Source organism: Salvelinus fontinalis, chromosome 30 (assembly GCF_029448725.1).
Source record: "Salvelinus fontinalis isolate EN_2023a chromosome 30, ASM2944872v1, whole genome shotgun sequence".
NCBI lineage: Eukaryota > Metazoa > Chordata > Actinopteri > Salmoniformes > Salmonidae > Salvelinus > Salvelinus fontinalis.
The window spans coordinates 10,585,088-10,602,348 of record NC_074694.1 but is presented as its reverse complement, the minus strand read 5'-3'; the positions used below and the strand labels follow the sequence as shown (position 1 = coordinate 10,602,348).

Genomic DNA, 17,261 nt, shown 5'->3' with positions numbered 1-17,261 from the left:
GTTCCTGTTTCAATCATGTCTTTGGTCACGTTAAGCGTGGGTCAAATAAGAACAGCCTAATGATTGGTTGACGATAGAGCATCCAACAATGCAGGCGATGGCTGCCCGATGAAGTTAGTGAAGAGAAACTGCAGAAACTTGCAGTCAAAACTTCATGACCTTTGATCATATGATTTTTGTAGAGTTCATGCTGTCGATATGTAGGCGCAAGTCTGAGAATATTTCTCCCAATAATAATAAGTCATAAATTGTTATTAAGTGATCCACTCGAAAGCGCACGGGGACATCACAGTTAGATACAGTCACAGTCAGGGACACACACAATCACTTACAACACACAGTCAGATACAGTCACACGACAGGGACAGGGACAGAGACAAGGACAGGAACAAGGGCAGAGATAGAGACAAGGGACAAAGGGGCAGGGACCAGAGACCAGAGACAGAGACAGAGACAGAAACAGGGACAGAGACAGGGACAGAGACAGGGACAGAGACAGAGACCAGAGACAGAGAGAGAAACAGGGACAGAGACAGGGACAGAGACAGGGACAGGGACAAGGGCAGAGATAGAGACAAGGGACAAAGGGGCAGGGACCAGAGACCAGAGACAGGGACAGAGACAGGGACAGAGACAGGGACAGAGACAGGGACAGAGACAGAGACCAGAGACAGAGAGAGAAACAGGGACAGAGACAGGGACAGAGACAGGGACAGGGACAAGGGCAGAGATAGAGACAAGGGACAAAGGGGCAGGGACCAGAGACCAGAGACCGGGGACAGAGACAGAGACAGGGACCAGAGACAGAGAGAGAAACAGGGACAGAGACAGGGACAGAGACAGGGACAGGGACAAGGGCAGATATAGTGACAAGGGACAAAGGGGCAGGGACCAGAGACCAGAGACCGGGGACAGAGACAGAGACAGGGACCAGAGACAGAGAGAGAAACAGGGACAGAGACAGGGACAGAGACAGGGACAGAGACAGAGACAGGGACAGAGACAAGGACAGGGACAAGGGCAGAGATAGAGACAAGGGACAAAGGGGCAGGGACCAGAGACCAGAGACCGGGGACAGAGACAGAGACAGGGACCAGAGACAGAGAGAGAAACAGGGACAGAGACAGGGACAGAGACAGGGACAAGGGCAGAGATAGAGACAAGGGACAAAGGGGCAGGGACCAGAGACAGGGACAGAGACAGGGACAGAGACAGGGACAGAGACAGAGACCAGAGACAGAGAGAGAAACAGGGACAGAGACAGGGACAGAGACAGGGACAGGGACAAGGGCAGAGATAGAGACAAGGGACAAAGGGGCAGGGACCAGAGACCAGAGACCGGGGACAGAGACAGAGACAGGGACCAGAGACAGAGAGAGAAACAGGGACAGAGACAGGGACAGAGACAGGGACAGAGACAGAGACAGGGACAGAGACAAGGACAGGGACAAGGGCAGAGATAGAGACAAGGGACAAAGGGGCAGGGACCAGAGACCAGAGACCGGGGACAGAGACAGAAACAGGGACCAGAGACAGAGAGAGAAACAGGGACAGAGACAGGGACAGAGACAGGGACAAGGGCAGAGATAGAGACAAGGGACAAAGGGGCAGGGACCAGAGACCAGAGACCGGGGACAGAGACAGAGACAGGGACTAGAGACAGAGAGAGAAACAGGGACAGAGACAGGGACAGAGACAGGGACAGGGACAGAGACAGGGACCAGAGACAGGGACAGAGACAGGGACCAGAGACAGGGACAGAGACAGGGACAGAGACAGGGACCAGAGACAGGGACCAGAGACAGGGACCAGAGACAGGGACAGAGACAGGGACAGAGACAGGGACCAGAGACAGAGAGAGAAACAGGGACAGAGACAGGGACAGAGACAGGGACAGGGACAAGGGCAGAGATAGAGACAAGGGACAAAGGGGCAGGGACCAGAGACCAGAGACCGGGGACAGAGACAGAGACAGGGACAGGGACAGAGACAGGGACCAGAGACAGAGAGAGAAACAGGGACAGAGACAGGGACAGGGACAGAGACAGGGACAGGGACAGAGACAGAGACAGAGACAGAGACAGAGACAGAGACCAGAGACAGAGACCGGAGACAGGGACCAGAGACAGAGAGAGAAACAGGGACAGAGACAGGGACAGGGACAGAGACAGAGACAGAGACAGAGACAGAGACAGAGACAGAGACAGATACCAGATACAGATACCAGGGACTAGGGACCAGGGACCAGGGACCAGGGACAGGGACCAGAGACAGAGACAGAGACAGAGACAGAGACGGGGACCAGAGAGAAACAGAGACAGAGACAGGGACCAGAGAGAAACAGAGACACACACACAGATACAGACACAGACAATTCCACCATCACAGCCTGGAGTGAAAATATCAATGTAAATAAGGAGGGGCCTAAACAATAATGTTATTGTCAGCCTTTCAAACATGATTAGCCTAACACAGGTCTCAACATGTTCCTGTTTCAAACAACAGCAACCTAACAGCGACAGAGCATGATGTAACTTACACATGTAGACGCTACACCTGGAAACACACACACGCACGCACGCACGCACGCACGCACGCACGCACGCACGCACGCACGCACGCACGCACGCACGCACGCACGCACACACACACACACACACACACACACACACACACACACACACACACACACACACACAAAAACACAAAAACACAACACACACAAAAACACACACACACACACACCCTGTCTTTGTCTCACCTAGAGCCACCAGAGGAGTGATAATGGGTACAGCCAGGGGTGCGATAAACAGGTAGACGCTCCGGGGTAGACAGGGTATCTTCCAGGTGCTGGAGTCACCCAGACCGATTACGTTGGTGTGGGCATGATGCATCTTAATGTGGCCTGTTACACCTGCCCTTGCAGTGAACGACCCACACACCTGAACAGACAGATACAGCAATTATGCCATCTATCTGGTGACATTAGATCACAGATAACCCCCCCCCCCCCCCCCCCCCCCCACCCCCCCCCCCCCCCCCCACCCCTCTCACTCTCTCTTACCTCTATGAAGAACACGGCCCAGAACTCGGCCCAGGCAGGGGACTCGCTCAGCGATCCGTGGCTGGCCAGGTGGGTTCCTTTAACGGTAATGACAGCGTGGGACACCCCCATCAGCACCATGCCCAGGACAAACACCAGGACCTGGGATGAGCCCAGCAGCAGAAAGGCTGGAGGAGAAACGAAGAAGGGGAGATGAGGAGAGGAAATGAGGAGAGAGGGATATGGGGATGGAGAGATGTAGTTGAGGAGAGAGGGATATGAGGAAGGAGAGGTGTAGTTGAGGAGATAAGGAGAGAGGGATATGGGGAAGGAGAGATGTAGTTGAGGAGATGAGGAGAGAGGGATATGGGGAAGGAGAGATGTAGTTGAGGAGATAAGGAGAGAGGGATATGGGGATGGAGAGGTGTAGTTGAGGAGAGAGGGATATGGGGATGGAGAGGTGTAGTTGAGGAGAGAGGGATATGGGGAAGGAGAGGTGTAGTTGAGGAGAGAGGGATATGGGGAAGGAGAGGTGTAGTTGAGGAGATGAGGGATATGGGGAAGGAGAGGTGTAGTTGAGGAGATGAGGGATATGGGGAAGGAGAGGTGTAGTTGAGGAGATGAGGGATATGGGGAAGGAGAGATGTAGTTGAGGAGAGAGGGATATGGGGATGGAGAGGTGTAGTTGAGGAGAGAGGGATATGGGGAAGGAGAGGTGTAGTTGAGGAGATGAGGGATATGGGGAAGGAGAGATGTAGTTGAGGAGATGAGGAGAGAGGGATATGGGGATGGAGAGGTGTAGTTGAGGAGAGAGGGATATGGGGATGGAGAGGTGTAGTTGAGGAGATAAGGAGAGAGGGATATGGGGAAGGAGAGATGTAGTTGAGGAGATAAGGAGGGAGGGATATGGGGAAGGAGAGATGTAGTTGAGGAGATGAGGAGAGAGGGATATGGGGAAGGAGAGATGTAGTTGAGGAGATGAGGAGAGAGGGATATGGGGAAGGAGAGATGTAGTTGAGGAGATGAGGAGAGAGGGATATGGGGAAGGAGAGATGTAGTTGAGGAGATAAGGAGAGAGGGATATGGGGATGGAGAGGTGTAGTTGAGGAGAGAGGGATATGGGGAAGGAGAGATGTAGTTGAGGAGATGAGGAGAGAGGGATATGGGGAAGGAGAGATGTAGTTGAGGAGATGAGGAGAGAGGGATATGGGGAAGGAGAGATGTAGTTGAGGAGAGAGGGATATGGGGAAGGAGAGATGTAGTTGAGGAGATGAGGAGAGAGGGATATGGGGAAGGAGAGATGTAGTTGAGGAGATGAGGAGAGAGGGATATGGGGAAGGAGTTGGGAGGAAATGGGGTCAAACAAAGAGTGGAAAGTTTACACGTTGTTCTAGATGCAAATATTCCACATTATGGAATGTAGAATAGGCAAACATCTAGCCATTAGCTTTAGCCTGGTCCCAGATCTACTTTTCATGCCTTGCCAACTGCTATGGTCATTGTCATGACAAACAGCTCTGCGACCAGGCTACATAAATAAGCATAAAATAGATCTTCATTAGACAATTTTGCAACACAGTTCCACTCCATTCTACTCCTGCCATTTGAAAAACATTAGTGGAGGTACTTTGTGTGGTGGTTTGTTGTCTGACAGTGATGTGAACAGGCATCATAAGGTCTCCCACTCCACACCTGTACCAGCCAGTGTTCTCCATCTTCAGACCACTCATAGTCACCGTTAAGATGTTTCTTCTGGTGACTTCAGTGGTCTGCTGTAGGGTCACTGGTGTTTCACTTCTAATCCCAGAATTCCCATCCACACAGGAGCCACTTCCACCAATCCTGCACCACCACTTAATATTCCCTGAACATTTTATTCTGCTATCAAGCACGTGGTATCCGTTTCTGGTCCTGACCCTTCTCCTCTGGAGGACCTTGTTTGGCCAGATGACTCAAATCTGGGATTACTTTACAGCCATAATCTCTCATGTTTTTGTACAGTGGATTTCTCACTTCCCTTCTCTCTGTGTATTTACAACACATCTGCATGTTACACAGGATGTGGTAAACCTATACAAATATGTTTTACCTTTATAAAGACTATAAGGCGTTAGCCTGGTTTAACCAGACTAAATGTTACTCTCACTATTGAACCAATTGTCAACCTGGCTAAAACCCAGTGAGCAAAAGAGTTTGAAAAGATGTCATTTCAACCAGTTTTGCCGTTGTTAGACAGGTGTATCACGACTCAGCATATGACCCAGACGCAGACACAGGAGGCGGATTGTTCGGTTCTCAGAATATTTATTATAACAAAGGGTCAGGCAAAGGGCAGGTCGAGGGCAGGCAGAGGTTCGTAATCCAAGGCAGAGTCAATCAGGGACAGATCGGCAGGCAGGCTCAAGACAGGCAGAGAGGTCAGAACCGGGAAGACTAGAAAACAAGAACTTGAGATCAGGAGAAACACGCTGGTAAGACCTGACAAAACAAGACAAACTGGCAAAAGGAGACAAAGGGCTGTGAGACAGAGGTTTAATCCTAGACACATGAAAAGTGGAATGTATACAGAGGGTGCGGGGCTATAGAAGGCGAACAGCAGTGGAGCTAAGGATGTTAGAGATGGGGGGAAAGGGCTGATAAAGCAGAGGTAAAGTTTGCGGAACTCCATCCGGAGGGGCAGATTCCGAGTGGAAAGCCACACCCTCTGCCCGAAACGATACCTGGAGGTAGTCTTGAAAAGAGCGGACCGGGCTCTCTTCCAGGTACAGCGACAGCGGCGGACAAACATCTGGGCAGAGGGTATGCTGACTTCTTCCTCTTGCTCAGTGAAGAGCAGGGGCTGATATCCCAAGGAACACTCGAAAGGCGAGAGACCAGTAGGGTGTTGTGGACGTATTCCACCCAAACAAGTTAGTTGCTCCAGTGGATGGGGTTGGCGGAGATGAGAAAACAAAGAGCCGTCACAAGGTCCTGATTGGCTCGCTCCAACTGGCCGTTAGACTGGGGATGAAAACCGGATGACAGGCTGGCTGACGACCCGATCAGGGTGAAGAACGCCTTCCAGAATCGGGACGAGAACTGAGGACCGCGGTCAGAGACCATGTCGACCGGAAGTCCATGGATCTGGAAGACGTGTTGCATCATGAGCTGGGCCATCTCCTTGCCTGAGGGTAACTTGGGAAGCGGAATGAAATGGGCGGCTTTGGAAAACCTATCCACCACCGAAAGGAAAGTGGTGTTGCCATCTGACGGAGGAAGACCAGTGACGAAGTCCAGGGAGATATGGGACCAGGGGTGGTGAGGAACAGGGAGTGGTTGAAGGAGGCCAGCCGGAGCTTGCCGTGGAGTCTTATTCTGTGCACACACAGTGCAGGCAGCGACGAATGTAGAGACGTCAGGAACCATGGTGGGACACCAAAAACTTTGTCGGATGAAAGCCAGGGTCCGACGGGAACCAGAGGAATGCACCCATTTCAGGACCGGGAGAAAGGGCAGAGTCTGGGACAAACATCTGGTTACAGACCAGGCTCTCTATACCCCAGATGACTGCAGCCGCTAGACAGGAGGTACGGAGGATGGTCTCGGGGTCAGACGGTGTAGCAACGGGCTATACAGGCATGAGAGCGCGTCAGGCTTCACATTCTTGGACCCAGGGCCCATCGCGCCTGCCTTGAGTTAAGGCGCTTAGCGGTGCAGAGATATTCCAGGTTCTTATGGTCAGTCCACACTAAGAATGGATGTACCGCCCCCTCTAACCAGCGCCTCCACTCCTCCAACGCCATTCTGACCACGAATAGTTCTCGATTTCCCACGTCATAGTTCCTCTCAGTTGCATTAAGGAAAGCACAGGGATGCAGCTTTTGATCCTGGGCAGAACGCTGAGACTCGACCTCCACCGCAAACTGACGGGACAGGTCAGGATGAATTAAGATGGGAGCTGTAGTGAATCGATGCTTGAGGTCCGAGAACACCTGGTCAGCTGCTGGAGACCCCGTGAACGCAACCTTGGGAGAGGTGAGTGCTCAGATAGGGAAAGCTAGGGTGCTGTAACCCCGGATGAAACGGCGGTAAAAATGAGCAAACCCCAGGAAACATTGCAGCTGCACTCTGGATGTGGTTTGAGGCCAATATCCCACCGCTTTCAACTTGTCATAATCTATCTGAATATTTCCTGCAGCGATGACGGAGTTGGTGGTGCGACGGAGGTCACATTTATCTGCTTTAACAAAAAATCTGGTTCTCCAGGAGACGCTGAAGGACCTGTCTGACGTGGAGGACGTGCTCTTGAGCTGAACGGGAAAAAACAAGGATGTCGTCGAGGTAAACAAACACAAACCGGTTCAACATGTCACGGAGCACATCACTGACCAGGGCCTGGAACACTGTGGTAGCGTTGGTCAGTCCGAATGGCATAACAAGATACTCGTTGTGCCCGCTAGCCGTGTTAAAAGCTGTCTTCCATTCGTCTCCTTCCCGTATCCGAACCAGATGGTAGGCGTTCTGAAGGTCCAACTTCAAGAAGAGCGTCACCCCCAAGAGAGGCTTGAAAGCTGAGGAGATGAGTGGTAGAGGGTAAAGTTTTTTAACCGTTATGTCATTAAGGCCCCGGTAGTCGATACACGGACGCAGGGTTTTGTCCTTCTTCTCCACAAAGACAAGACGGAGGCACATTGGCACAGTTGAAGTAGCTTCCGAGCAGCCTCTCTCCTGGACAACGGAGAATCGAACACCTTTCTAACCTCCGCCACAAACTGAGGCAAACGGTGGATTGTTGCTCCCACACCGCCGTAGCCCAGGCGAGTGCCCTCCAGGACATCAGCGTTATCAGGTACATTATCTTCAAGCGATCCGAGCGAAACAATGAGGGCTGCAGCTCAAAGATGAGGGAGCATTGAGAGAGAAACGCCCAGCGGGTTCTCAGATCTCCAGCATGGCGCTCCGGAGGAGGTAAGCAGTGTTCTTGGGTAGACTGGGAAGAAGCGCCGCTGGTAGCGCGGTTACTGAGAGTCTGGGGGTTTACCGTAGAGGCTTGCTGCCTAGTAGATAATCTGCGGAATTGCTCAAGCAATGCAGTGAAAGCATGGTCATCGCATCCTGCCAATATCTAGAGTCCTTCCATAAGGGTTTGAAGTAACTCCTCGTGTCTTCCAATCGCAGCTCCTTGGAAGGAGACAACGTTGCGGAGCTGGTCTGAGTCTGATAGGTCAGTCATGGCCAGTTCGTACTATCACGACTCAGGATATGACCCAGATGCAGACACAGGAGGCGGATTGTTCGGTTCTCAGAATATTTATTATAACAAAGGGTCAGGCAAAGGGCACGTCGAGGGCAGGCAGAGGTTCGTAATCCAAGGCAGAGTCAATCAGGGACTGAACAGCAGGCAGGTTCAGGTTCAGGGCAGGCAGAAAGGTTAGAATTAGGAAGACTAGAAAGGTTAGAATCGGGAAGACTAGAAAACAAGAACTTGAGAACAGGAGAAACAGGAAACACTCTGGTAAGACCTGGCAAAACAAGACAAACTGGCAACAGATAAACAGAAAACACAGGTATAAATACACAGAGGATAATGGGGATAATGGGGAAAATGGGAGACACCTGGTGGGGGCTGGAGACAAGCACAAGACAGGTGTTTCAGATCAAGCTGTGACACGGTGTCTTACCTTGTGAACTGAATGTGGTAAAACTATGCTATGTGTTTACCTTTAGTATATAATAATTCCATTTAGCAGACACTTTTATCCAAAGCGACTTACAGTCATGCGTGCATACGTTTTCATGTGGGTGGACCCAGCAGCAATCGAACCCACAATCCTGGAATTTCAAGCGCCACGCTCTACCAACTGAGCCAGAGAGGACCACTATAAAGTCTGTGAGACAGGTGTATGTATTGCGGTGTGCAGGTAGATGTCTTACCTGGGGGTAGGATGAACTGAATGAGGTAAACCTACACTATATAAATATACTGTATAATAACATGTTGACCTTGATAAAGGTGTATGAAGTGTGTGAGACAGGTGTATGAAGTGTGTAAGACAGGTGTATGAAGTGTGTGAGACAGGTGTATGAAGTGTGTGAGACAGGTGTATGAAGTGTGTGAAACAGGTGTATGGAGTGTGTGAGACAGGTGTATGGAGTGTGTGAGACAGGTGTATGGAGTGTGTGAGACAGGTGTATGGAGTGTGTGAGACAGGTGTATGGAGTGTGTGAGACAGGTGTATGGAGTGTGTGAGACAGGTGTATGGAGTGTGTGAGACAGGTGTATGGAGTGTGTGAGACACGTGTATGGAGTGTGTGAGACAGGTGCATGGAGAGTGTGAGACAGGTGTATGGAGTGTGTGGGACAGGTGTGTGAGACAGGTGTGTGAGACAGGTGTATGGAGTGTGTGAGACAGGTGTGTGAGACAGGTGTATGGAGTGTGTGAGACAGGTGTATGGAGTGTGTGAGACACGTGTATGGAGTGTGTGAGACAGGTGTGTGAGACAGGTGTATGGAGTGTGTGAGACAGGTGTATGGAGTGTGTGAGACAGGTGTATGGATTACCTGGAGGTAACAGGAGAAAGGCCAGGACCAGGATAGTGATGTCGATGCCTCTCCTCTCCCACCAGCTACTCTCCTTCACTGTCTTCTGAACCAAACGGGTCAGCTCCATCATCAGCGACTCTTTATCCGTCCCCTTTCCCCCTTTGTTCATCATCTCTCCATTCTCCTTCCTCCTCTCCTTAACCCCGGTCTCTCCATTCTCTTTCCCTCTGTCCATATCCTGTTTGGAGTTAACAGGGTTTATTTGGAATAAGGCCTCTCTACCCTCCCAGGGTTTAGCATCCATCTCTCCTCCAGCCCTCTGTTCTTCCCTCCATTCCTCCGGTACATTCTGCATTTCAGCTCCCTTTGTGCCTCCCTCCTGACCAACAACAAAGTACGGTAAAAGCGACAGTGCTTGGTGTATGCAGCGGCTGTATGGACGGTCTCATAGGCAGCGGCCAGACTCTGAGGATAGTAGCCTGGACATTGTGCCCTGAACACAAAGGGTCCGGACTGAAGTAAACATGACAGGAAGTTCAGCTCCTTTACAACCACTCCAACAGTTCTCACCTTCCTTTTCTCCTTCTAATACAAGCTGCGGTGTGTACTCCCCTCCTCCTCTCCTCCTCCACTTCTCCTCTCCTCTTCTCCTCCTCTACTCTTTTCCAACACGCGGTGTACTTCTCTCTTTCCCCGTCCTCCTCCTTTTTTTCACTGTGTTCTCTCTCTCCTTTCTCTCCTCTCCTCTTCTTCTCTGTGTTCTCTCTCTCTCTCCTTCCTCTCCTCTCCTCCTCCTCTTCTTCTCTGTGTTCTCTCTCTCTCCTTTCTCTCCTCCTCCTCTTCGTCTCTGTGTTCTCTCTCTCTCCTTTCTCTCTTCTCCTCTCTCCTTGTCAGGTTGTTCCTGTAGTGCAGTCCTTGTTTAATACAGCAGCAGCTCTGGGAACGTCCTGTGGCTTCTATGGGTGTGAGTTAAGTGAGCCGGGGCAAGTCCCTGTGTCACACACCACACACAAAGCCAGGCATCCTGCACGGACACACACAACTCTATACCCTGCAGCTGCTCAGCTCCAGAAATGATTCTGCTGCTTATTCCCTCTCTCTTCACCGAAGCTCCTCATGCATACTGCAGGTCCCTCCCCTGCAGTCCTCGTTTCCCCTCCCCCTCCTTTCTTTCCTCCCTCTCTCATCCCTGTTGTAACCTTGGCAGAGGGCCTGGGAAAGGAGGAGGAGGGGGAGTGGGGGAAAGGGGGGCTAAGTCAGGAGGAGAAGATTAGCAGCGACTGCTTAGTGCTCACTGTATAGAGAGAGAGAGAGAGAGAGAGAGAGACAGAGAGAGACAGAGAGACAGAGAGAGAGACAGAGAGAGAGAGACAGAGAGAGAGAGATGAGTAGATGAGTGTTTTAATGGGCTGTTGGCCAGTGTTCTTTGCTGGCCAGGTACAGTGTTGGCTGCAGTGCTCTGAATGATTTAAGGGAATAGGAGCGCTGGTGGGATCCTGAGTGAACTGGACTACCACTAAAACTGGTTTAGCAGAGGGCAGGGTTGTGTTCAGTTGAGCACACTTGGCAAAATGTTTCGCAATGGAAAACTCAAATAATAGTTCTCACCATTTAAAACATAGATTTTCTCTCTAATTGAACACGACCCAGGGGACATCAGAGCACTAGGCTATCAGACCTTCCCTCTACATCAACTCTGTCTTGTTCTAATCAGAACAGGAGCTGTCAGTCATGTTATCACACTGGTAACACGGGTGACAGAAACAGTAGGAAGACCTACCCAGCTCAATTATCTTTATAATTACAGTTGAAATGACCAAGATATTAACAAACAGCATCAAAAAAGTTACTTCATTAATTGTAATACACATTTTTAATAACTGTGGGTGAGAGTACATCCAAACATGACTTATGTTGTATTCCAAACGTTGTATCCACACATGTTCGACATGCAGTAGTGAGTGCATACATAATCATTGAAGTTACATACAAAACACATTAAAGTCAAATTGTATTTGTCACAAGCGCCGAATACAACAGGTGTAGACCTTACCGTGAAATGCTTACTTACAAGCCCTTAACCAACAATGCAGTTCAAGAAATAGAGTTAAGAAAATATTTACTAAATAAATTAAAGTAAAAAAAATTTAATCAAAAAGTGACACCAGAAAATTACATAACAATATCTGTTATATACAGGGGGTACCGAGTCACCGAGTCAATGTGCGGGGGTACAGGTTAGTCGAGGTAATTTATAAAGTGACTATGCATAGATAATAAACAGCGAGCAGCAGATGTAACAACAAAGGGGGGGGAAATGTAATAGTCCGGTGGCCATTTGATTAATTGTTCAGCAGTCTTATAGTAGAAGCTGTTAAGGAGCCTTTTGGACCAAGACTTGGCGCTCCGGTACCGCTTGCTGTGCGGTAAGCAAAGAGAACAGTATGGTGGAAAAATTGCAAGATTATGTTATAATACTTTTATTGGATCAAATGGTTGTTTTATGCAACAGAATAGAGAATTATTAACTATTGTATGTGTGTGTGTTCTACTGAGGATGGGTCTCTGGGAGATAACACTGACAGAAGATTTACCATGTCTTTTTTGGTGATAAAACCTAAAGAGCATTTCAGAGCATGAGTTAACGTTTCTGTTCGATACCGTACCAGGGAGAGATGGTTCCAGTTTAGAGTCAGAGGGCCAGACTCTGGTCTATACAATGAAAACTGTTGACACAGCAGATACTGTCTGCTGTGTATTATAGGTATCTTTCATACATATCTTCACCTTGTGACCCATTCTTTATATATGTTGTTCGTCATGTAGGTTGAAAGGGGTGTATCTTGGCTATAAAATACCTTTGTAATTTTGACTCGGGGCTCTCAACGAATCATTTGACCGTGAATCGTCGACCAGCCATGACCAATCATCATTATAGTAGAGCACTCAATCGATTCACTTTATATGTGTGCGTTGTATTGACCTGCTCCCTTATTAATAAGTGATTAAAGATTTAGTTTAAGTATGACTCTGACTTGTGTGATAAGTTTGTCTCTCCTCATTTAATTGTAAAGAAATTAACCACCACATTTGGCGACGAGGATGGGATGTGAATCTTCACTTGGTGACCGCTCCTGTTGACCTGGGTAAATTGTGCACGAGGGATCCATCAAACTTGGGATCTCAGGGAGACTACACTTCGGGAACAAAACAGATGGACCCACCATGGATACCACATCTCAAACTTAGTTTTTTTTTTAAATAAAGAGGTGAGTGAAACACGCAAAGTCGAGTTTTTAGAAAAGCCTCTGTTACGTATGCTTTAAGTGTATATTCCTGTGTGAGAGGGGCACCTTGGAGGCATAAGCAGGGCCGAGTCAGTGGAGGATGATCTGAGAGTTAGACACTCAGACACCTATCATTGATTGGTTGCGGACCACCTAGAGCCGTCCTGACACTGAATTGATCACAGTGGGGATTGGTGCGGTCTGTAGGGCTGAGGGGCCAGGGTGACTGTGGGTTCTGTGTGATGCACAGTACCTGGTGAAACTCTATTGGAAGAAGGACCTCATTCTGAAATGTGTCTGTGAAACCTTCTAAGTGATCCTCAGAAGTGGTGAATCCCAATTATTTTAAATGTGCTAGCCAGGTATGCACTGGGTTTGGTAGTGTTAAATATCTAGAATCTGTGTGAACTAGTTTTGGCCATTTAATGTTAAAACATCTGGAATCTGTGTGAACTAGTTAAGACAATTTATGATATTGTATAAGATAGTAAGGTGCACCTGTAATTGTTTTAAACCTGTAATTGTTTTAAATATGTACCCCATTTTAGAAGTATTGAAAGATGTAAATGTGTGAGTTGCATTATCCTAGGAACTAATCATGAGATATAAATTAGAAAATATTCCTGCAGGTAAAAATATTGTTGAAAAACAACTCATTGATTAGGTATGTTTGAGAATAGCATTGTGTGACTGTGATATGAGAGTTGTGTGACTATAGAAATTAGTCTTAATCTGAAGTTTGGATAGTAACATATAGAAATATGCTTAATCAGATTATTGAATTTTGGATAATAAGCTTTTGATATAGCGTTGTCTTGGAGTTCTGTTCGTTCACTGTCCATCATAGACTATCACGGGTGGTATTGAGAGCGGGACGATATTTTAGAAAGCAGCGGAAGGTCTATAGTTCCTGTGAGACTTGATTTTCCCGTGGTTTCTGGGAGGTTAGAGGACCGTTGAGGATCCAATGACGGGCCGGTCATTCTCCGGGAAACAAAAGTAACTTTTTTGGGGTTCTGCTGGGAGTATGTTTGGAGAGCTGCTTCGTAGCTGTGGAGAGTCCTTGAAAACACAAATGGAATGGTTGATGTGAGTACCTAAAAATGTATAATGTTCTATATGGATTCCGTGAATATATGAAAATATGATAAATTGTATGTGCGTATAATCAATTACTAGAGATTTGATAAAGTAATACTGGGAATATAATGAGATGCAACTTAAACAGCCAATACGTAGACGTACGTAGGTTTTGAGTTGGTCTCTTTAATGGATCATTTGATAAAGATGAGGTTTAAGCATTATTAAACTGTCTACAAAGTCTGGGCGATTGTCTCAGAAACTGATTGGAGTGTGTCCACTTTTGGTTAACGTACACTAACGATGTAACTATAAAACGCTTATTGGATTTTCTCCGTCCGGGTACTACATTTGAAATAAAACTGCCCTTAAGGCCTGAAAATGTGTTTTATTATTTCTTCCCAGTAGGAGAGGAGTTGCTGGATTTATTGAATAAACCTTTTTCCATAAAATTAGAGCGAATTAAGATGGAATCTCGACGTAGTTTATAATGTCGTGTAAAGCCTAGGGTATCCATCAAACTAATTATCATTGCGTGATTAATGTGATGTAGTAAAGTAATTTAAATACGTTGCATGAGAAAACATAATCTACTTTTATAAAAAAAACGCAAGATCTGTTTCCTAGTCAATGAATGTCGATTTAACTCTTTGCTAATCTATTCCTTTGGCATGTGAATATCGCCGGAGAAACGCTTGGACCTTTAATGAAGGCTATTTTCTGGGAATTGTGTCGTTATTATATGCCTGATTGAATGTTGGGCCTTCCTCTGACACCGCCTAGGTCCTGGATGTCAGGAAGCTTGGCCCCAGTGATGTACTGGGCCATACGCACTACCCTCTGTAGTGCTTTACTGTCATATGCTGAGCAGTTGCCATACCAGGTGGTGATGCAACCGGTCAGGATGCTCTCGATGGTGCAGCTGTAGAACTTTTTGAGGATCTGGGGACCCATACCAAATCTTTTCAATCTCCAGAGGGGAAAAAGGTTTTGTCGTCCCCTCTTCACAACTGTCTTGGTGTGTTTGGACCATGATAGTTTGTTGGTGATGTGGACACCAAGGAAATTGAAACTCTCGACCCGCTCCACTTCAGCCCGTTTGGTCCTCCTTTTTCTACAGTCCACGATCAGCTCCTTTGTCTTGCTGACATTAGGCCATCATTGTAAAATAAAATTTGTTCTTAACTGACTTGCCTAGTTAAATAAAGGTTAAAAAAAAAACATTGAGGGAGAGGTTGTTCATGCACAGTCATGCATAAGAGTCCACCAGTCCACCAGTCCACAGGCAGAACTCTTGTGAAACACTATACCCCGAACTGGATGCCCGCACAACCTGAGATAACACTTACCTTGGCACAGACAGAATGCATTCCAAATGGTACCCTGTTCCCTATATAGATCCCTATGGGCCCTGTGCAAAAGTAGTGCACTACATAGGGGATAGAGTTCTATTTGAGAGGTAGCCACAGACAGACTGACTGACTGACTGATAACCTCATGTTCCAGTATCTTCAATAAAACGCAAACTGTCCTTAAAAACAGAAATGTGGACCCGTCCCAAATGGTACCCTATTCCCCACGTAGTGCACTATTTAATTATTTTTACCAGATCCCTATGGGCCCTTGTCAAAAGTAGTGCACTATATTGAGAATAGGGTGCAATTTGGCACACACATGTCATTGTAAAATAAGAATGTGTTCTTAACTGACTTGTCTAGTTAAATGAAGGTTGAATAAACATTTTAAATGTAACAGAGTTTAATCCTTTTTATATTCTGTGTCAAGGACATGGTCAGCTGTTCATCTGAGCTAACTGGAGTACTGTACCACTATTATACATACTAAAGTAGCAAAACTGTACAGTAATGTCTGTAATAAACAATAAACAAAACATTTTCTATTAATAAATAATAAATACATGAATAACATTACATGTTTGCACAAATATATAGACAAAAAACATGATCAAATGCTCAGTTGCAAATGAATGACAGTTTTCCATATGTGAAACATGTGAGTGTGTTTGTTCCGTGCCAGTGACAGTGAGTGGGCACCGTCCCACGGCACACCTGGCCCTGCCAGACCATCTGGGTGTGTAATTAAAGACGCCCTCTCATGCACGGCACCAGGACCCTAGGGACTTTACCAGACCCCAGTGTAATGTTCTCTGTGTCCCCAGCCAGGGAGTGCTGTCCCTGGGGAGAGACATTAGTCAGGCAGGACCACAGCTCTGTGTGGATAATCCTAACACCATCTCAGGACTCCATGGACTAGAGATGATAGTCAGATAGGACCACAGCTCTCCATGGACTAGAGATGATAGTCAGACAGGACCACAGCTCTCCATGGACTAGAGATGATAGTCAGACAGGACCACAGCTCTCCATGGACTTGAGATGATAGTCAGACAGGACCACAGCTCTCCATGGACTAGAGATGATAGTCAGACAGAACCACAGCTCTCCATGGACTAGAGATGATAGTCAGACAGGACCACAGCTCTCCATGGACTAGAGATGATAGTCAGACAGGACCACAGCTCTCCATGGACTAGAGATGATAGTCAGACAGGACCACAGCTCTCCATGGACTAGAGATGATAGTCAGAGAGGACCACAGCTCTCCATGGACTTGAGCTGATAGGCAGGGCCACAGCTCTCCATGGACTTGAGCTGATAGTCAGACAGGACTCTGTGTGTCATCTTGAATGACAGTAAAGTATCCAGATGTCACCATGTCATCTCTCTGTGGATGAACAAAACAAAATACATACAATATGATCTCGGTTCTAGAAATTGACTTTTTATATAGAGGAAATAAATATGACTAATAGTCTACATGTATTTCAATCACAGGTGTTTTACTATAGCACTCCACTAGATGGCGCTATTTATCTATCAGATACAAACTGGCCCTATTTATCTATCAGATACAAACTGGCCCTATTTATCTATCAGCTACAAACTGGCCCTATTTATCTATCAGCTACAAACTGGCCCTATTTATCTATCAGCTACAAACTGGCCCTATTTATCTATCAGCTACAAACTGGCCCTATTTATCTATCAGCTACAAACTGGCCCTATTTATCTATCAGCTACAAACTGGCCCTATTTATCTATCAGCTACAAACTGGCCCTATTTATCTATCAGATATAAACTGGCCCTATTTATCTATCAGCTACAAACTGGCCCTATTTATCTATCAGCTACAAACTGGCCCTATTTATCTATCAGCTACAAACTGGCCCTATTTATCTATCAGCTACAAACTGGCCCTATTTATCTATCAGCTACAAACTGGCCCTATTTATCTATCAGCTACAAA

The 17,261-nt window shown here is 47.3% G+C and overlaps 1 protein-coding gene across 1 annotated transcript in view; it reads right to left on the bottom strand.

The window, feature by feature from the left end:
- LOC129828618 (fatty acid desaturase 6-like) overlaps positions 1-10,812 on the bottom strand; it is a 14,328-nt gene extending 3,516 nt beyond the window's left edge. Inside the window, exons 1-3 of the mRNA XM_055889703.1 lie at positions 9,585-10,812; positions 3,065-3,231; positions 2,711-2,942 (exon numbers count right to left, since the gene is read on the bottom strand). Of these exons, the coding sequence (XP_055745678.1) occupies positions 2,711-2,942; positions 3,065-3,231; positions 9,585-9,921 (736 nt within the window). The 5' untranslated portion in view covers positions 9,922-10,812. The remainder of the gene's footprint in view (positions 1-2,710; positions 2,943-3,064; positions 3,232-9,584) is intronic.
- Positions 10,813-17,261: the final 6,449 nt, after the last annotated feature.